General features: G+C 35.7%; 1 protein-coding gene across 1 annotated transcript in view; it reads right to left on the bottom strand.

Annotated features, from left to right (window-relative positions):
* Positions 1 to 21,305, bottom strand: part of LOC129230654 (carboxypeptidase B-like) — a 49,187-nt gene extending 27,882 nt beyond the window's left edge. The window contains exons 1-8 of the mRNA XM_054865070.1: positions 21,194 to 21,305; positions 13,039 to 13,133; positions 12,035 to 12,110; positions 11,509 to 11,645; positions 9,035 to 9,131; positions 8,195 to 8,296; positions 6,267 to 6,479; positions 3,993 to 4,095 (exon numbers count right to left, since the gene is read on the bottom strand). Of these exons, the coding sequence (XP_054721045.1) occupies positions 3,993 to 4,095; positions 6,267 to 6,479; positions 8,195 to 8,296; positions 9,035 to 9,131; positions 11,509 to 11,645; positions 12,035 to 12,110; positions 13,039 to 13,112 (802 nt within the window). The 5' untranslated portion in view covers positions 13,113 to 13,133; positions 21,194 to 21,305. The remainder of the gene's footprint in view (positions 1 to 3,992; positions 4,096 to 6,266; positions 6,480 to 8,194; positions 8,297 to 9,034; positions 9,132 to 11,508; positions 11,646 to 12,034; positions 12,111 to 13,038; positions 13,134 to 21,193) is intronic.
* Positions 21,306 to 22,247: the final 942 nt, after the last annotated feature.

Genomic DNA, 22,247 nt, shown 5'->3' with positions numbered 1-22,247 from the left:
CATCATGACTTTCCCTCATACAGGGTAAAAGAGCTCCGCTCTGGCCCATATAAATTCCTATCTGTATCTGATGTTGATCCGACTAGCTCAGCTAAGTTTTAAGTGGGAACGAAAGGAAGGTCTCTGGATTCAATTGCAAGCTTTATATGTATTAGCCGTTTGGCCTCTGGGCTGTGGACTGATATGGAGATGAAGTGGTCGTTGGATTACATTCCGACTCCCCCCCCCCCTTTTTTTTCCCAAGCTTTTTTATGACTTTCAATAAGGGGAGCTGATTTATCCGTCATTTGGATTCGAAATAGTATTTGTACAAAAACCTCATTGTAGAAAACTGGTGACCAAACTTTAGATGAGTTGCCTCAATGGTGTTAGATTATTTTATTCTGAAGATGAAGACGATTTAATTAATACAAACTAAAAACAAATAAGGTGTGGAAATGACGTTTATTACAGGAAACATTTCCGATACATTTCTGTTGAATTTGTGAACTAACTTATCTTTCTAGATTCAACTTGAGTTATATTTTACTCAACTTATCAACAATTATTTTATGACATAGCAACCAGCGAACATTATAACGTTTTTATAAATACTAGAAACAAGGTTGGACCCAATTCTGTCTAACTCTCACTTCTGTCTAACTGTGTGGATGTAACTCTCAATACATCACGACTGTGAATTGGTTTGATTTATGTATGAAGAGCTACTAATAAAAAAATAAATACCATTAACTGGTTTCTTTTCTTACTGAATTTTCACTTTCCGGTTATTGAATCCGAAGTAATCACTTTCATATATATATATATTTTTTTTTTTTTTTTTTTTTTTTTAAACTTTGATTTCAGTTAGAAAATACTAAAAGAAATTCTAAGGGGTAGCAAATTCAAATAAGTTTAGGTGCGGAAGTACTAATCCAAAAGATCCAACAAAATACTGCAAATGTTTTTTTTTTTATCTCAAAACTTTCTTTAATAAACTTGATTCTCATTAAAAGGTATGAAATAAAATCAGTATATATGATTTCTTGTGCACAACGCTCGCTAGCAGTTAATCTTTAAAATTTTATATTGATGTTAGTTCTAAAGTAAATAAAATTGAGATTCAAAATTGGGAGAAGAAGAAATATAGGCAGAGTTGCCAACTTTTTAAAAACTAAAATAGTATCAGAGTTTAATGGGGGTGAGGGGGGGGAATAAAAACGGCACATTTAATACGATTGCAACATATGCAATGCATAACTTACGTTTTAAATTCTGTACCTCAGAGACAGACTGACGTAAGTCCAAAAATACGATTTTCCCTTTATTAGTGCATTGTATGCAGAGACCTATTCCGCATCGAGCCATGTAAACGTAATTCGTGGGGGGGGGGGGATTTTTTTATTTTTTATACCAATGTTAAAAGAGCACGCGTCCCATCCTTTGCCTGCGCGACAGAAAAAAAGGTTTTTCCTCTCTCCTGGACAAGTAACACTTTGCTTTGAAAAAAAAAATGCGAAGAATCGATATGAAGTTTTTTTTTTTTTTTTTTTTTTTTTTTTTTTTTAAACATTGATTGTAGCAAGATTTTTTTACTTATTTTTAAACAGACATTTAGAATTTTGTTAGAAATCAATATTATTTAAATGATTGTAATATGGATATTATCTCTAATGAATGAAAAATTTCTTGTGATTACAAAGAAAAGTAAAAAAAAAGAAACTCGTATGTTTTGGACACATTTTCGTAGCATCCTAATTCAAGCCTGTCGTTCGTAGAAACTACGATTTTTTCATAGCAGTTGGCAGTCCTGAATATAGGTATAGTTACAAAGCTAACCGTACAAAGCTGCGTAACGCCGCAATTTGTGCAAAATTTTCTCCATCCTCGATGTGTACCCACCCTCTCCCAGCAACATATCAACCATCTTTCATTGAAATATTATAAAGGAAATATAATTCAAAATTTCTTTGGAAAAATTTTTAGAATTTAAGTATTTATAATTTTTCATAAACTCTTTAACTAACTTGGGATGTCCCCCCCCCCCCAATATAAGTACCATCCGGGGACTTTACAAGAAAGCTTCTTTTTCTAAATTTACAGCTTTCAAAAATTGACACGATTTGATCAACATTAATTTGTCATTATTCCTCCTTATTCTATCAAAAAATGAGGTTTTTGACTAATTTCACTTTAAAAATTGCAACTATTGGAATTTCAAATTGAATTTCCAGCGTTGTGATGATGATGATGACTTATTTCTCCGGTCTAGCCGCAAGCTAGACCAGGTCCATGAGCCCAAGAGTCCTCAAAAAACCATACACCAGGAGCGGACTGGAGTAAATGTCCTCCCTGTCCAGGCCTGCACAATGCAAAAGATGAACTAGAGATGTCTGCACTAATCTACAATTAGTACAGGTCTCAAAAATCTTCTCACCTAAATGAAATGAAAGGTACTTGATATGCCCACTTGCAGCCTACTGATTGTAGTTTGGACGACTCTATCCGCCTTGATGGAAAGGGCACCACCTGGGGATTGCCTATTGTATCAGTGGTGAGTCAGATAAGTCTTCCATAGTTCTTGGTTCAAAGTTTTCATTTTAGAACAAATTTCTGAGGAGGTCAAAGTCCTTCTCGACACCAAATTTTCAGTGACACCTTCCTTTTGTCCAACTTTGTACGCATCTCAAGTATATGCAATAACACTCGACACGAAAATTTCATAAAAATTAGTTAATATTTCAATCACTGTGTTTGGTTTTTTTCTCCTTCCCATGAGGAGAGAAAATTGGAAAAAAAAAAAAGAAAAAGCTGGAGTCGGAGTCGGGCGTTTCAAAACCGAGGAGTTGTAGTCGGAGTCGGCCGTTTTTTCCACCGGCGACGGCGTCGCAGCCTTTCTTGGGCTTAGCTTTGGCCATGCTTAATGAGTTTTCCTATTATTTTTTTACCTACGTAAGTTCTCTCTGAAGGTTCTTGATTTATTGAAGACTGGTTTTTTCCGGAAAGATTTCTGAATCTTTCCGAAGGATTTCAAGATAACTTTAGGAAGGAAACTGACTTTTAGTGGAGAACGTTTCTGTTTTTTGCAAGATATGTTACTGAAATTGGGCATATTAGCTTCCCATTATTTTTTAGAAACGTTTCTGAATTGTTTTCGCAGTGCAAAACAACTGAACCACACGAGACTGCATGTACAATCCAAACACATATACATGTTAATGATATTGATATATTAATAATGTAATGATATTGCCAACATGTTTTAAAACCAAGGGCTATTTGTTTTACTCAACCTCTCTCGATGCACCTCTAGACACAGTGTAAAAAAATTCCGAAAAGTTACTGATTTTATCCGTGGAACGTTTCGGGATTTCACAGGTTTTCATCTATATCCTCGTAAAATCAAGTATCTTCGCAAAAAAGTTTCCTGAATTGCTACTAGTTAATCGAATACAGACTTTTCATATTGGGCAAAGTATTTTAGCTACCAGTTTAAGATTGACTGAGTATGTTTATACATAGTATATCGACATTGAACTATGCGGTCTCGTCCCGATAAACTTAGCTCCAAATGAGAGCATATAAGTTGCTGGATAGCTGCTACTTTGCAACATGCGTTGTTCTTACTTGTAATGTTTCTTGAAGTGTTATAGGATAATCAGGGAAGGTTCTAATCAATTGCATTACGCAAAGCTAATTTTGCAGGAAGGTTCCCAAAACTATAACCGGGAGAGATTTCAGAGTTTTTCTGGAAGTTTCCAGGATAATTTCAGAAAAATTACGGACATTTAGCGAAAGAAGTTTCTGGTTTTTTCAAGGTATTTTACTGGCAGAAATTGGGTGCATAAGCTGCCCATTGTTTTCCACAAACGTTTCTGAATGTTTTTACAGTGCAAGGACAATTGCTTACTGCAGAAGCCTACTCATGCTTAACAATAAAAGCGGCTACTTCAAACTTTGAAAGGAAAATTATTATTCTTCTGAAATTCAGATTACATTAAATTAAAATGTACCTCCAAACGATGCGTTGAAATTTCTATTCGGGTCAGTCCCTCTGCAGAAAGGATTTGTGTTCAGACTTCTATGAACAGCTCTGTTTTTCCTCCAAAAGCGATTCTATACAGAAATAGAAGAAGCAGTTAAGAAAATTCATTTGGTATAAGTAGATTAATCCATACATTATTCATTTACTTCATCTATTACTGTGAGTTGGTAAGCAAGCTTCTATCGAGGCAGATTTAATCCGCTTCTATTTGAGTCTTTTTTTACATAGGAGGGAAATATTTACAGAGAAACAGACTAAGAAGGTAGGTCTATTCTGCCGTGTGCAGGTAAAGGACAGTAACTACAATTTTTTTCATTTTTGACACCTATCGTACGTTATGTTTATTGTACAAACTCGCTAATTTGATTTCCGCTGAAAAAAAGGCGCGAAAAAGACGTCTAATTCCAACCTTTCCCTATTGTTAGTATTGAATTCAAAACGCATTTCTTCAAATATCTCGAAAACTCATTTATGCAGATACTGCCGTTTACCTGCACACGGCAGTAGTCTTTCATGAAAACCAGCCTTTCTTTTTCTTCTGAATTTATATACTTATCCACCTTCATTTACAGTAACTTTAATGTATTGATAGGGCGTATGTAAGGGGGTGGTTTATAGGGTTCAAACCCCCTTCGAAATATTTTACCCAAAGAAATACTTTCCATTATTTATTTATTTCTTTATATTTTGGAGACAAAAATAATATTGTTTTTGTTATTATTATTTCAATTTTATTTGTGAAAAGAAATTAGCATAATGAAAAATTGTACAAACTCATTGTGTGTTTATGGTAGTTATTGAGAAATTCATTTATTATGTAACAATATGGCGTTTTATAAGAACATTCCTTCCCTCCATTTAAATAATCTATTGCAACAAAAATTAATAGAATACACATGAAACCAAATTTGATAGACTATATAAATGTTTCAAAAAATGTATTTGGTAAAAACCCCTCCGAAACAAAAGTCTGGTTACGGCCCTGGTATTGATGTATTTAAAGTATAATTTTAAAATTTAATTGTCCATAAAAGTAGGATGGGGATTCCCCAAAAAGTAAGTAACATTCTAAGTACTAAAACTTCTGTTAGTTGACTAAGTTTGAGGATCACTGATCTGCGTTTTGGTTTTGACTCTTAAGCAAGGTCTGTAAGAGTTGAATAGCGCTACCCCAAAAAAGTTAATCATTCAAACGGTAGGATGGACTTCTCCGAAAAAAAAAACTTATAAAAGCTAAAGGTTTCATGAATTGACAATGTTTGAAGATCACTGGTCTGCGTTTTGGTTTTGACTTTTAAGCAAGGTCTGTAAAAGTTGGATAGCGCTACCCCAAAAAACGTTAACCACTCAAACGGTAGGATGGACTTCCCCGAAAAAAAAACTTATAAAAGCTAAAGGTTTCATGAATTGACAATGTTTGAAGATCACTGGTCTACTTTGCTTATATTTTTCGAATCTTTCTGTCTTAATCGGTAAATTTAAAAATTTTCTTCACGTTTATAAAGTTACTTTCACCTATACTTTTCAGATACCACTTTATGATACATGCGACATCCCGGTATCTACAAATGTAGGGTGACGTTCCCAGAAAAATCTTATCATTTTACTGACTTTGTGAGTTGACTCAGTTCGAAGACTGCAGGTCTATACTTTTGTTCATATTTTCTTGAATCTGTTTTTCTATACCTTAACTTTCCTTAAATGTTTTTACATGAAGTAACGCTTTAATATACTGATCAATTTCAAGAAACATTTTAAGACATAGAGACTATAGTGTAACATACCAGCCATCCCGGTTATCACAGCTGGAGGCTGCAGTTTCGTTCTTATTAGAACTTTTCAGTCTAGCATAACACTGGAGAGTTCTTATAAGAACGAAATTACAGTCTCTAGCTGTGATAACCGGGATGTCTGGTATGTTGTATGTAGTTTTGCTTTAGCCCCGGCTTAGGGACGGTAACTTACTGCTAAAAATAGAGACTACAGGTCTATACTTTTGTTCATATATTCTTGAATCCGTTTTCCTATATCCTAACTTTTCGTAAGTGTTTTTGCATGAAGTAACGTTTTAATATACTGATCAATTTCAAGAATCATTTCAAGACTTATTTGCCTAAAAAGGTAGGATAGGGCTTCTCGAAAAAATTTCATCATTTTCAGGGAGCCGTGAGTTGGCAAAGTTTGGAGATAACTGCTTTGAGATTGCTGGCGTAAATTGAAGGAAAGGGAAGGATGGACTTACGATAGCCCAAGTGTGCTTGTAACCATCAGGGTTGACAACAGGGAAGATGTACCAGTCGAAAGTGTCCAACAGTTCCTTAGATTCAGAATCTGTGTCGTAGCCCTTGAGCAAGTTATCGATCATGTACAGGGATGTTGCTGGAGCTACCCACTCTCTGGCGTGGATTCCAGAATCGATCCAGATGGCTGGTTTGTCAGTCCCTTTGGAGCCGATCTGGAAATAAATAGAATATGCTCCGTGAAAAATACTTTAAACAAACCTTTCGTCTAACTGACGAAAACTTCACCAGACTTGAGCGCGATTTTCTGGGGCAGCAAAGAAAGGATCGTCGTAACTGAGCAGGTACATTCGAGCATTTGGGATCAACTAGAAAAGGACTGGATAACCTTCGGATTAAAGATGAATTGTGCTAGAGAAAATGTTCGATATCAATAAATAATTCAATTGCAAAATATTAGTGCCACTTATGCGCTATATTAAAATTGCGCAGGAGGTACGACAACTTCATTATGTAAAGAAAAGAAAATGTTTTTGAGCAGTGAGTTCTGAAAGAACTTGAATCTTTCGAAGAGTGCCGTGAATTGAAAAAGTTTGGGAACCCCTGTTTTAACCACTTGGAAGTGAAATACACCGCCAGCTCAGTCATATCCAGCCGAGGACTGCAGTTTCGTGCTTATTAGCACTCTCTGTAGCCAGCTCTGATTTTTTATCCAGTCCGGCAGCTAGTTACTTTATCGTTATATTAACAAATATATTTTGCCTTGAATGAAGATTTAGGTAGAGAATTTACAGGGAGTCTCGTCAATATGCAGCAATGAAGTGTCTGAAGGAATATTTAAAAATGTACTTTCACGAATTTGTTTACAGGTGTACACTTATGCTCCACTTTTTCAAGAAGAAGGTGAAATATACTAAGATATGTTATGAAGTTATCTTATCACGAATGAAAACTTGAAATCACTTCTTGAAATTACTTCTCATTCTTACTTATTTTCCTATTTATAGTAAATAATTTAGTTTTCAATCGGAAAAAAAGAAAGGAAACTGAAGTTTCCAATTTTTTTGAGTAAAAGTTGACTGCATTAGACCTTATTTTTTTAACCTTATGGCGTTAAATTTGCATTTACTATTTATATTTTCTGAGGGACTTAAAAAGGAAACTTACGATTTTTATTGAGCAATCACAATTGCTTATTGCTTTCATTTGACTGTTCTTGGCGTGTTATCATTTTATTTTCCCACCGCCACCCTCCGCACCATCACCGTCGACCGGCTGGCTCATCACGATGCTGCTCCTATAACGAAAGCCGTCTCCAGGTTGCATCCATGTCCAACACACACGCGCATACATACACAACTACACACACACGCACATACGCACACACACACGCACACAAACACCTACACACATACACAAACACATACACACAAACACAAACATATACACACACACAAACACATATACACGCGCATACACACAGACACGTACACATACATGCAACTACCCACACATTCATGCCTGCACACAGACACAAACACATATGACTACACACACATACACATACCCCGCCCCCATGCACACAAACACTCATACACACAACTACCAACACTTATGCCTGCACACAAACACACATGCCCACATACACATACCCTCTACACCACAAACACACATACCCCCACCCACACACACACAAACAAACACACACGCCTACATAGACACACTCGTGATGGCGAAAAACATAATTTGAATTCAAGATGACAAAATTCAAATTAATTTTTTAAACTTAGCGGTAAGTGAAATTCATTCGTTGAATTTTTAAGCAATCGCTTAATTTTTTAATTGTGAGTTGTTTTCGGAAATTTTATAAAAATGATCATTTTCCTAGCATTTTGGAGTGATTCGAAAATTTTTTTAAACACATCCATACCTTTATTCCTTTTATTGCATTTCCTTCGTATGTTGTGCCGATAGTTTCTACAGAAGCTATTTCAGCATATCTTTCAGCCGAAGAATCCAAATACTCCATTATCTGAAAGCAATTTGAATAAATTTTTAGATAGAGGAGGTAAGACAGCACATGGAAAAATATATACATGTACAGGGTGTCCTGAAATAGACTGACTGTTTTCAAAAATTTGCAACAGGAAAACGGTGAATAATAAAAACATAATTCATGCAGAAAATTCATATGACGGACTGTAATTTTTTTTTTCAGAGTAGCAAATTTCAGTTCAACAATTTTCCAACAGATGGCGCTGCAGAAAGTAAGCCTTTCATCAAAGAAAGACAGAAATTTACGTCGTACTTTTTCGAAAATATTCGTTAATGAACAAAATTACATAACAATATTTTCAAAACGTCTACGGTCGGCTACAATCACATGTCGTAATCGGAGAAAAAAATCGCTGAATTTCAATTCTTCCTTTTTGATTTACGGACTTACTATCTGAAGCGCCATCTGTTAAAAAGATTTTGAACTAAAATTTGGAACTCATGGGGGGGGGGATTTACGGCCCATCGCTTGAAGTTTATCCAAAAATTTGTTTTTATCATTAAACGTTTTCCTGTCATAAACTTTTGAAAACATTCGGTCTATTTCAGGACACCCTGTATGAGAAGTTTCGAACAAAACTGATACCAAGAAAATGTATTAATTTGCAACGAAATTTAACATCAGCAACGCTCCAATCAGTGGCTGTTATTTGAAGAAATAATTAGTTTTGTTAATGTGTCAGGGTTTTTTTTTTTTTTTTTTTAATGTACTCACAGCGTCATAAGTGTGGTAGACGTCCAAAGGGAAATCTTCTTGTCTTCCTGCTAAAGCGTTATCTATGGGATTTTCCTCTTTCTCTCGGTCTATCCACCTGAAATACATAAGAAATCCTCGATATAACGATCCTACAGCCTTTGAACCCTTGCATGAATTATTAATATTATCTTACTTGAACACTTTGATGTGGCTTTTGTTGCAAAATTGCAAAGAGATAATTGCACTTCATCGTCAACTCGTTACACTATAATAAGGTTCTTTTAAAAAGATCTCCCTTCGGTTGAGGCTTGACAATTAGAATGACTCTGAATTTATCGAATTAAAATCGCTTGAGTCTTTATTATTATTATTATTATTATTATTTTAATAAACACTACACGCGTCGTCGCAGCACAGCAAAAGTGTCTTTTTCTGTTACCTCAATTTCTTGTTCAAATTATTCTAAGTTTTGAATTCAAACATAGCACTTTTAAAAACATTTTAAAATACAGTGAAGCAACGTTTATACGTTTTGAAGGGACTGTATAAAAAAGCGTACAAATGAAAAAACGTATAATAGGTATAGGTTAATGTGTATTAAACTTCGCAGGGACCAATTTAAAAAACGTATAATTGATAAAAACGTATAAAAGAGAAACGTATGTATTCACTGTATTAAATTAGCGTTAAAACACTCAACCATTTCGTCATTTTCCGTGAGGTATTCAATCATACTTTTGCAAAAGCTTGAAATTCATTTGTTCTTGTATCAACACGTTTTTTATTTTTTATTTTCTGTCCTAGGTGGACGTTGTAAACAAATGGGGATAAGTTACTCGTGATAAAAATCCTATTTCTCCTTACTTTCGACTTACTATCTATTATTGGCATGAGGTAACATTACCACAATTGGAGCAGTATAATGATAGTGAATGAATTTCAAGTTTGCTTCGGATGATATTTCATTCAAAACTCCCATTATGATTACTATTAATTTTTAAGTTTTGGGGCAGCCATTTTTAAACAATGGGTTTTTATTTAATTCTTCTAATTGGAAATTACACGAAATTTACCGTTTTCAGCAAATAACTTTTTTTTTCTAGCGATCAAATTTGGTTGATCAAAAGTATTGGGTCTAAATTAGACCATTCCTTATTCATCAAAAAAAAAAAAAAAGTTCACTAAGCGAGACTGTATGAGCTAACAAACAGCCAAAAACATATATATATAAGCAGGGTCTGATTACTGAATTGGTAAACCAGGCCATCGCCTACACTGTAAAAAAATTCCGAAAAACATCACTGATTATTTTCATGGAACGTTTCAAGATTTTACAGTCTTCCTCAATTTCCGAGGAAAATTAAATATCTTTGTCAAAAAGTTTCCTGAGTTGCTAGAATTTTTACGAACACAGACTTCTTACTGTTGTCTAAAATATTTTTAACTGCCGGTTTAAAGGTTAACTGAGCGTATACACATTAAATGTGTCTACTTCAAATCCGTTCAGTTTGCCTAAGCTTCCCATAAGAGCAAATAGGTCTCCGGTCTCCATGGCTTTGTCAGAAATGCAGGCAAGATCCATGGTACTCACTTGCAAGTATGTTTCAACTTTTGCTACGGTTCCAATAATGCTTTCTTAGCAGTTAGTTACCGCCTCTAAGCCAGGGCTAAGGTAGAATTAACCGGACAGCCCAGTTTTTACATCCAGAGACTGCAGTGTGTTTCGTTCTTTTTAAACTCCTCAATCTGGAATAGTGAATAACCGAACTGCAGGCAGATTTCATCTCTTTGATGATCAATGAGATGACACATGCCTCTTGCTTTCTTGCTAAATCACGAAAGTGCCCAGCTAATATTTTAAACATACCTTTTTCTCTGAAGGTTCCAGAGACATGACTGGCTTTAACCTGGGAGATCTCTGAATTCTTCAGAAAGATTCCAGAATATTTTCAGGTAAGTTACTGAATTTTAGCGTAAATTGTTCCTGTTTTTTTTTTGCAAGATATGTTACTGGCAGAAACCGGACACATTAAATGCCCATTATTTTCCAAAAACGTTTCTGAATCATTTTCAAGATGTATTTTCATTTTAACAGCTTTTTAGAGATCCAAATGGCTAAAATTGCTTTAGTAAATGACTAAAAGTGTAAGGTTTGACTGCATAAAGGCTCCGAAAAATATTTTGGCCTAGGGCCCCTCTATATCTGAATCAACCCCTGCATATACGGTATGAAATAAACGTTTCTTTTTTGAAGTCGGTTAAAAATGGTCAAAACCAAAAGCTTATTCATTTTTCCTCATTTAGAAAGGTAGAGAAAGCTCTTTCTTGGCTGATATCAACAATTATTTGTGGCAGCATCAACAAAGTCAACAAGGTTATTCTTCTTCATTATTTGACCGAAAATGTTTGAAATCAGACGAAAATGCCGGCGAAAATAAGCATTCTTCTAGCCAGCAGTTTTATTAATTTATATATAGAAAATAATAACATACTTTTGAAGGTCATCTGTTACAACGGTGACATCAATTCCCTTTGCCCTCAAATCTGTTTCCAAACGATTGGCTATTTCCGGTGGAACCCTCACGTTTACTTCTTCGTTCAAACCTAGAGGTTCGTTCCAAACATCAACCTGTTAAAGAAAATTAAAAACATCGTCTCGAAATTTTTGACAAATGAGGCAGTGAGTAGCAAAGGGATGCAAGTGGCAAAATTAAAAACTTGGAGATAACCAGTACGAATGATAGGTGAACATCTCCTCTGTCTTGGGGCAAGAGATAGTACTAGTAGCCCTGGTAGGTGCTGCTGTACAGCATGATTTAGAAACAAAATTCAATGAAAGCCTACATAGGAAAATATCTTTAAACGCGTTTTACTCAAACTTGAGAATGTCCATTTACATCCCTTTGCGTCTCATTGCCTCCAATGCGATTTGTTATTTCTTTGATCTTTGAACTAAATGCAATTTCTAAAATGTTCTAAAAGGAAAAATATGTAAATCATGCATCAACACAATCATACCTGAGGGTTTCTGGCAAGTTTCTTTAAAGTGTCCAGTTCTTCGGCGTTGCTGGGACTTAGTGCTAGTAATTTGTGCCTAGAATTTGTGAGATACATAGATATTTTTATCGAAGTAATTTTAATCATTAAAAAATGGTAGTTCAAACAAATCAGTGTCAGGAATGAAACGAAACCTATTATATAATCACTGCTGCACAAATCATAACAAAGCAAATCGAGATATAAAAAAAGTTTGTTCAACTTCAAATCGGACTATTCTTTCAAACGTATTAAGGGTTACAAAGCAGCAAACACTCATTTTCCTTATCAAAAAACTCTACTTTACATTTTTTTTTTCTTTTCAGTTTCTTTTTTTTAAATTATTTTATTTATTTACTTTTTTATTTTATTTTTTAATTTTTCACGATGCATTGAAAGTTCTTTCGTACTTGTTTCTCCCCCCCCCCGCCCCACACACCCCTTATTTTTCTCTACTTCTACGGGAAAGTAGAGTAAACGCAGACTCAATCAGTTCCTGAAGAGTAGACCGTCATATTCGTTAAATCAGTGCACATTAATCAAAACTTCACTGACTTTAATTATCAATTTTTTTTTTCCTGTTTGCAGTCTACACAGACATTAGCTACTTTTTCGCCCGCTGACTTTTAAAAAATCCCTTTTCGTGAGACGAATAACGTCAGCGTTGTTGAATGATTCGTGAACTCTCTGTAACATAATAGACAGAATTTTTTTTTAAATAATTTTTATTCTTAAATGCGGCATGTAGGACGTTAAATCATTACGTTTAACAATTGTAGTCCTTTAATACACCGATAAAAATACCTAAACCAAATTCTTATCCTTATGAATTATACAACAAATTTTCTTAATTCTCAGTTCGTCAAAAGTTTAGATTAAGTGTTTATGATTATTGAAGATTATTACAGATCTAAAGTTGTTTCTTTCTAAAATTTTCTACTAAAATTTCCATTTTTAAACATAGTACTTGTACAACTGTTTCATACCCAGTAAAGTCCGCTCGGCAATGAATCTGGAAGCATGTCGACATAACAACACATATAATGAATAAATAAGACATATTTGTTCTTTATCTTCTATTCTGAAAAGAGAAAAAAATTGATATACGCACATTATTCTTAAGCATTCATATTAAACATCGAAAATAACAAGCAGCATCAAATATATACTGTATGCATAAAATGAAAATGAATTGAGGCACAAAATTTTTAGTGAACACTTAAGGAGGGGAAATTAGTTTAGACGTGTCAAAAAAATCCACTTATTTTTTATGTCATAAAAACCTAGTTAAACTATCCAATGTTGCCAAAATTTCAGTGAAAAATTCTGATTCGTTCCGACGTTATGAGCACTAGAATACCTGTTGAGTTTTTTTGAGCAATCACGATTGCTTATTGTTCTCATTTGACCTTCTTTGATGTCCGTGCCTTTTTCAGCTTGAACCAGGGAATTCTGTAGCACCACCGCCCACCGTCCTCTGCAGGCTCGGCTCCGAGCACTGACTCCTGGAGTCCGTTTCTCCTGGTCGGTGGCGTCCATGACCTACATACATACACGCACGCTCATACACACACACACATTCACTCACGCCTACCTGTATACACACAGGTCTACGCACACACACAAGCCTACACATGACGCACGCGCGCCTACACACACACACAACTAAACACACGTAACCGCTTAGGAGGAGGGGCAGGCTTGGAGGGACAGGAGCCGTTTCTAGAAACAATAGGCAGGGTCCTGTAGCAACTCGTGAGTGCGAAAAACATAATTTGAATTCAAAATTTCAGAATTCAAGATGATTTTAATTTTTTTTTTTTTTTCCGAAACAAATATTTTTTAACTGGTGGGCATTCTACCTTGAACAGTTATTGATGACTAGTTCTGAAAATTTGGGTGAATATGATTTATTCAATTTTACTCTGTATAAACAAAACTCTGGGATGATATTATTAATATAAATATTTTTTGAATGAATTTTTAAGAAATGTGAAAAAAAAGGTGGAAAAAAATGATATTGTAACCAAACAGCTCAAAACCATGCAATTTTTAACTTTTAGACCACAATGGGGTTTATATTCTTAGAAAATATGTTGTTTACTAGAATGAAAAATTGTAATGATAAAAGTTGTGGCTTCAGAGTGATGCTCACCAGCAACAATCTCTAATGGCGACCGCTCCATGGACATCAGCTTCTAACTCCACTATTTCTGGTGGAAATGACTTGAAAAAATTACAAGATATATGTCAAAAGATGCATAAAATATCCTTTGACATGTATAATCGACTCAATCTCAATATAAATCAATCGTCAAAATACAGTAGAACCTCAATTAACAGAAACGATCGAAGCCGTTACGGACCTTCAACCGGGGCAAAAACTAGAAGCTGCCGCCCTGATCCATCTTCTTTCAAGTTTCTTTGTCGAGTCTCAATGGGAAAAATACAGAAATGGGGTGAATTTCCCGCCCTCCAGAAGTTGCCGCCCGGATGCAAGGGCCTGGGCTTGCGTCCCTTAAGATCCAGCTCTGGATTGGAGCCACACCATCTTCGGTGAATTGTAAATTCCGGAGAAAAGAATATGGTAGGTGAAGCAAAGGTGACCAGAGGGTAGATTCCCAAGGTAGATCACCCTTCAAAGTTGCAAATAAGTTTTTTTTTTTTCATGAAACGCAATGCCGCATTTGAGCTGTAGAAAAAAAAATGTATCTGCAGTACAAACGGCTGAATTTGATTACCTTGATCCGTCGCCATTTCTTGTTCTATGCAATGACTTCAGTTTTGAGGAAGAATACTTCAATTTTCAGATACGAAACATTTTAATACATGCGATTGAATTCGTAGAACTTAAGCTACGTTTTCTGAAAGACTATTTACTTTTTTAATCACATTTATTTTAATTCAATTGAAAGCTAACAGATTAAAAATTTCAAATCGTGCAAATAGTGACTATATGCATATTTCCAAGGTGGTCACCTTGAGGGAAAAAATGGAAACTAATGGATTAAGGTAAGATTTTCGGAGATATACTGTATTATAATATTTTTTTACATTACTAGATGGCTCCACAACGTGCTCTTTACCGCTCACGAACCCGCGAAGATTGCTTCGCAATCTTATTTGATTCGCAAATAATTAAATCGTCTATTAGTTAGATGGCTCCACCACGTGCTCGTTACTGCTCACGAACAACCGAAGATTGCTTTGCAATCTTATTTGATTCGCATATAATTGAATCGCCTATTAGTAAGAAATAAATTTTAAAACGTGGAATGAGTCCCGTTTCGAACCGACTGAAAATTCCCCTCCCGCAGAAAATAGAATTTAAGTAAAGAGCTCATAATTATTAGAACACAATCCCACTCCCAAAAGACCAAAAAGATATTAAGGGAAACATGCATAAGCAAGTTATTATTTTTAAAAAAGCACTATGAAGTGCCCCCCTTTCCCGGGTTCTAAGCTAACTTGTAGTACCAACTTGCATAGCTATAGGTGCAAAGCTGATAATACACTGTAAAAAAAATCCGGAAACGTTTCTGAGTATATCGTGCAGCTGTGGTTCATGAAAGTTTCAAAAACGTTTCTGAGTATTTCGGAATCCTCTTTCTGTAATGTCCAGAAACGTGTCTGAGTATTTCGGAATCCTCTTTCTGTAATTTTCAGAAACGTTTCTGAGTATTTCGGAATCCTCTTTCTGTAATGACCAGAAACTTGTCTGAGTATTTCAGAATCCTCTTTCTGTAATTTTCAGAAACGTTTCTGAGTTTTTCGGAATCCTCTTTCCGTAATTTCCAGAAATGTTTCTGAGTATTCTGTGCAGCTGTGGTTCATGAAAGTTTCGAAAACGTTTCCGAGTATCTCGGAATTCTCCAAACAATTTCCAAAAACGTTTCCGAGAATTTCGGAATCCTTTTTCCGTGATTTTTTCTAAAATATAATTTTTTACTATAGTATTGCGTACCATATCAGTTTCAATTCTTTCATATCTAAGAGCAATAATACAAGCAATTTTAGAATCATTCGTGGATTTTTTTTTTTTTTTTTTGAATTTGTAATGACAAATAGCATGGTTAACAGCATAACATATGCACAGTTATAAATTTTTGAAAATTTATGAAATAATCTAGTAGTTTCATTCCTAATCACAAAATCGTCGGGGGATTGGAGGGGGGGTGCCTTCTGAAAAGTGGGGATTGTTTGTTAAACAATCTTAAACTTCAGTTTTTCTCTCAATATTTTCAAGACAAAACTATCAACATAATGTATTTTTAATGCAGAACTTAAAAACATATCTTGTATCAAACTTGATAACTTTTATCTTCGGATAAAATTTGACAGGACTTACCTACCCTTCGCGTTCCGGAATTCGTTCACCTCAAGTCAATTTCTCTGACGAACAAAGTGTACCGAAAAGTACCAACAGAGAAATTGATGAATTTAAATATGACACCAAGTCCCCCTGCTGGAACCATTCGAGTTGATTCTTCTGTTCTTGCCCTTTTCCAGTTCATCACAAATATAAATACTTAATCAAAATAGGTTACTGATTTTATTTTTACAGTGTGCGCAAAATGCATTATATATTGTATTTATTAAAACATTGAACTCTATTACATGATTATTCCATTTCATATATACGAGAATCCCCCCCCCCACCATAAGAGTGATGGTGCACCCATAAAATGCTATAAAGCGCCCACCCCCCTTAAAAAAGCAACTCCTTGAAAATGTCAATGGCACAGTCTGCGTGGTGAACGACCCTCGTCTTCTCCCCATATGTACATTGCATATTAATAACATAGTTTTTTAAAAAACGATCACTTTTAAAACAATGACATGAAATAATATTACTTTTTATTTTGGCATGTAAATGCAGCTGTTCCTATTTTTACCACTGACTCATTCCTCCTGACTGTCCTACATTAAACTAGTATGTCCACGAAGGAAATGTTATTTACGGAACAACTAATGTCATGGAATTTTTTATTGTTAACCACATTTAACAAAATAAATAAGCAGATGAATTAATTGCAACCGTTTTTGAGTATTTCGGAATAATTTTTCTGTGATTGCTTTTCAAATAGAAATCTTCTTTCTTTTGTGTAATTACTCAGTTTCAATTGGTTACAACAAATAGTACACTGCGCACATAGGAGGTATGTAGGATAACTTGAAATCAATTAGATAAACCCAAAAACAGTTACAATTGAGCCTAATCAAATGCAAATCAACAAAAATATAAATGTATATAACAACATGTTTTAAAATATTCATTAATACTTACAAGTGAACAAGCGGAATAAAATCTAAGTACCTCCATTACAACTGGATAAGTAATCCAAAGGGTTTCGTTTCATAAAGTATAAACACGGGTGTTGAAACTATTCACACTTGAGCACACAATATATGTCTAATCATATCATATGTCTCACTGGAAATTGTAAAGAAGCAAATCGTTATTAACTAACTTAATAGCTGCGTACATCGTCTAAAAAATCATGGGCAGTCCAAAATGCGAAGGCGTAAAATTAGTTTCGACGCATTTTACCGCTCTCTAGACATGAAATAACAAGCAATCCAATGCTAAACAGTTGCTTACTGCAGCAACCATAGATAAGGAAAAAAATAAGTTCTCGTTATTTCCGACTCACTGGCGCCCGGATAAAATATGTTGGGAAGGATAAAATACATTTCGAGGCATTGCGTCATCACTTCCGCTTCTAGATTTTTTGAAATAAGAAAAAGCTTTCTGAATAATTAGGAGTTCGCTATTGGATGAAGGATTCTTACTATTTCGGAAACGTTTCCGATATATCCAGAAACGTTTCCGAAATTTGTTACAGTGTAGGTGCAAAGCTCTTGAGCAGTGCAAAACGGTAATTTTTGTATGTTTGAAAATGCGCTTTCAAATTCGTGGTCTCGTTATTATTTTGTGCCGGGCTTGTGAATTGAGTTGAGCTTAGAACTTTCCGCTAAAATGGAAACCCTTTTTTCTCTCGAAAAATGTCTCTTTCGAATGAGCATGTTAAAGGGTGTGGGAAATCTTTCATCCCTTTAGTAGGCAATTTACGTGAAATTTTAATTTTAAAAATTTATTCAAAAAAAAATTCATTCAAAATAAAAAAAAACCACGTACAAGCCCCAGGGGATCGAAGTAGTCTTGTACAGAATTTTAAGGCTGTTGGTACTATGGAGTTTTCTGGACCTAGGCCTGCCTGTAACTAAATTTTACTATTAATTTGACGTTACTTTTTTAATATGCTTTTATTAGCTTCATCTGTATGTGCACTGTAAAAACAATTCAGAAACGTTCCTGGATAATTCTGCCGTGTGCAGGTAAAAGGCAGTAACTGCGAATTTTTCTTTTTTTTTTTTTTTTTTTTTTTTTTGAGCAATCACGATTGCTTATTGTTCTCATTTGACCGTTTTTGGTGTCCGTGCCTTTTTCAACTTGGACCAGAAGCCTTTGCAGCACCACCGCCCACCGTCCTCTGCTGGTGGCGCGGCTGCTCCGGTTTTGAGCTATCCGCTTCTCCTGGTCGGAGGCGTCCATGTCCTACACACACGCTACGCACGTTCACACACACACACACGACTTCACACACATACACTCACTCACACCTACGTGCATGCACACAGGTCTACGCACACACACAACTATGCACAAGTAAGCGCCCAGGAGGAGAGACAGACTTGGGGGGGGGGGGGGGGACAGGAGCCGTTTCTAGAAACAATAACTCCAATGAGTAGGGTCCTGTCTCAGTTCGTGATTGCGAAAAACATAATTTGAATTCAAAATTTCAGAATTCAAATTAATTTTCTTTTCTTTTCTTTCTTTTTTTTTTTTTTTTTTTTGAGCAATCACGATTGCTTATTGTTCTCATTTGACCGTTTTTGGTGTCCGTGCCCTTTTCAACTTGGACCAGAAGCCTTTGCAGCACCATTGCCCACCGTCCTCTGCTGGCGGCGCGGCTGCTCCGGTTTTGAGCTATCCGCTTCTCCTGGTCGGAGGCGTCCATGTCCTACACACACGCACGTTCACACACATACACACACACGACTTCACACACATACACTCACACACGCCTACGTGCATACACACAGGTCTACGCACACACACAACTATGCACAAGTAAGCGCCCAGGAGGAGAGGCAGGCTTGGGGGGGGGGGGGGACAGGAGCCGTTTCTATAAACAATAACTCCAATGAGCAGGGTCCTGTCTCAGTTCGTGATTGCGAAAAACATAATTTGAATTCAAAATTTCAGAATTCAAATTAATTTTTTTTTGCCATCTTTTGTACGTTAGCTTTACTGTAGAAGATCGCTTATTTAGTTTCCGCTTTAAAAAAGACGCGAGAAAAACGTATATTTTCGACGTTTCCCAATCGTTAGTATTGAATCCGAAACGCTTTTCTTCTAATATCTCAAAGTTTCGTTTCTGCAGATACTGCCGTTTTCCCGTCCAAGGCAGAGTAATGAGCAGCTGATATCCTCACTTTCAGCCAGAAGCGTCTCTCCGGTTAGGGCCAGCCATGTCTTGGTAAACCTCAAGCAATATGAGATAGGCTTAATCGACTTGAGAGCTGACACCGTTAGGCAACTTTACCTACGTAAGAGGCCGATCCGATCCGATCCAATGTGCAGCATACAGCCGATACATTTAATAAACACATTCAATCAACCTTTTAACTGGTAGATAAAAATATTTTTCACAACAATGAAAAGTCTTTTCAGTAAGTTACCGTCTTATAGCCAAGGCAGAAATACAGCAGACCATCTTTTTAAACGGGTGTTCCGTTCCACGGAAATGCCGCGTTAATCGAAACCGCGTAAATTGAGACCTAATACTAGTGTTAAAATAGGGCTTTGGTTCCGTAGATAACAAAATACTTCATTCTAGTGACGACTAATTGCATAAGTTAAATGTGTACTTATATCGACTTTTATGCACATCATGCATAAAGAAAACATAAACTAATTTCGTGTTCAGTTTATATAGAGGAACTGGCTATGATAGTCTTTTGGCTGTCATTAAGAATTTTTCTCCGTAATTCTTTGCAGAGCATTAACGCATCGATGATCACTTGCGTCATTTCCATGACAGAATCTTCCTTCACCAACAAATCAGAAAAATCATTTCTATTGTCTAGGAATGGGTCAAAATTTTCAATGTGAACGTTTTTGGTTGTGCGTTACCGCCGTCGGTATCCTTGTTGGTTTTGGCCTTCTTTGTCACTCCTAAAAGCTCTTTTTCCAGTGAGTTCTGAACTGTGTGCGTTTAATAACTTTACTTCTGGAAAGAGCTCCGGAACCAATCGTATAAAATGTCTCCAGTAGTCCAAGCTCGATAATTAGCACGCCAAAATGCAGTTGATTACGCGTAATCTGCAATCCTTAGGAGTTTGGATTTTGAAAGAGGGGAAAACGTTATTCTTTTGCATTGCCGCATCTCCGTATTAAACCCAAAACTCATCTGCGTAAAAAAAAATAAAGACGTCATGTCTAACCGCGTAAAACGAGGGACGATTGCACACCAAAGTTCACCTCCAGCTCAGTCAATCCAGGCAAGGACTGCGGTTTCGCGCTCATTAGCACTTATTAGATCGGCATAGGAAACGACTGCGACGGAGGTGGAAAACCTCTTAAGGAAGCCAAAAGTGCTAAGCAAACTGGTAGCTAATATAAAATTAGCACTGACCAGACGAGTAACCGAAACAGTGGATCGGTTCAACTCGAAGTTCGGTTCGAGTTGAACCGAATTAAATATTCCATCTTGGAAAATTAACTGATAAGAAATGGTCGAATATCTTGTAATGAACACGTAATATTCGTTGAACGTAGTGAGTTCTTTCCCGCTATTTTAAAACGGGTCGGAATTCTAAATTCCCTTTCAATATTCCGATTCACTATGGGAGAAAAAAAAAAGCTCTTCATTTTTCGTCTATTTTGGTCAAAGTAACCACAATTCAAGATACTGACACAATAGTAATTTTTCTCCTACTAATGAATTAATTACATATTCAATCAATCAAAACAGCATAACAAATATATTTCTATCCTATTCCAAATATGAATTATAAGAACACAATATAGAACCAACTTCCAACATTTTTAAAAATTATCGAGTTTGCTCTCACCTTGTTGAAAACTTGCGCTGAAAAAATTATAAAAACGGATAAGCGCTGAATAGTCAAAAGGCCAAATGCCCTGTAAGGAATGACTGCACTTATTACAGGATATCAAGCTGCGAATGAACCAATTTCATCCTGGCGTTCCACATAACACGAAAGATAAAAGCGAAGTTTCTCGCAATTTTCCCGAAATAAATAGATTAGAATGCAATAAAGAAGTTCATTCACATTTTTATAGGGGTGGTGTAGAACTCTCACTTCCGTGAAATCGAATGTTATGTTGGCATATTTATTTCAACCCTTACGGTGATGATTAACACTCGGAATGTGGGCAGGTATTAAATACGTTTACTTCAACCGCTTGGATAGAAAACATTTTGATCAAATTTCGGTTTGCACCTATGGGGTTGTTTCCATCAGTCAAAATACTACTTTTAGTCACTGAAGTTGATAGAATGAGCAAAAAAAAAATTACATTGAGCGAGGAAAGTCTTCTATTTTCAAAACGTTTAATTTCTAATTAATTTTTTTAAATGTCCAATTTTTCGAATAAGGCGCGGTCTTGATGACGTCACATGTGATGAACTTTGGGTGCACTCCACTGGCGAGCTGAATGTTTACGCTTGCTGTCTACCGCGTTTCCAGGTTATGATAATTCAAAAGCGAATTAAATATTGCGCCCTACACGCTTGCCTTCAACCGTATCGTTGCCAGTACATGTGAGTAAAGAAGCGAATTAAATATTACTCTCTTTGCTAATAGCAACAGTGAATGGCATTTCATCACTTGTGATGTCATGTGCAGAAGCGTAAAAAAGGAAATGTGATTTGCGCACCAATTAAAATAATTTTTAAAAATATTAAACTTTGTCAAATTATTTAAAAAAAAAACCCGTCAAATCCTATGTTTTTAAGCATGCTCTCTCAGTAAAAAATACTTTTAAAATTTCGGAAATGAACCCACTCCTCAAGTTATTCAGAAAAGAATACAACGCTTTTTAGCTCTGCGCCATTTTGGATGAACATTTATTTCTCTGTTCAGAATTGATATTTCCACTGTT

This window comes from Uloborus diversus, chromosome 9 (genome assembly GCF_026930045.1).
Source record: "Uloborus diversus isolate 005 chromosome 9, Udiv.v.3.1, whole genome shotgun sequence".
NCBI classification, from domain to species: domain Eukaryota; kingdom Metazoa; phylum Arthropoda; class Arachnida; order Araneae; family Uloboridae; genus Uloborus; species Uloborus diversus.
Note: the sequence above shows the minus strand (reverse complement) of the source record. Positions and strands in the feature narration are given on the sequence as shown.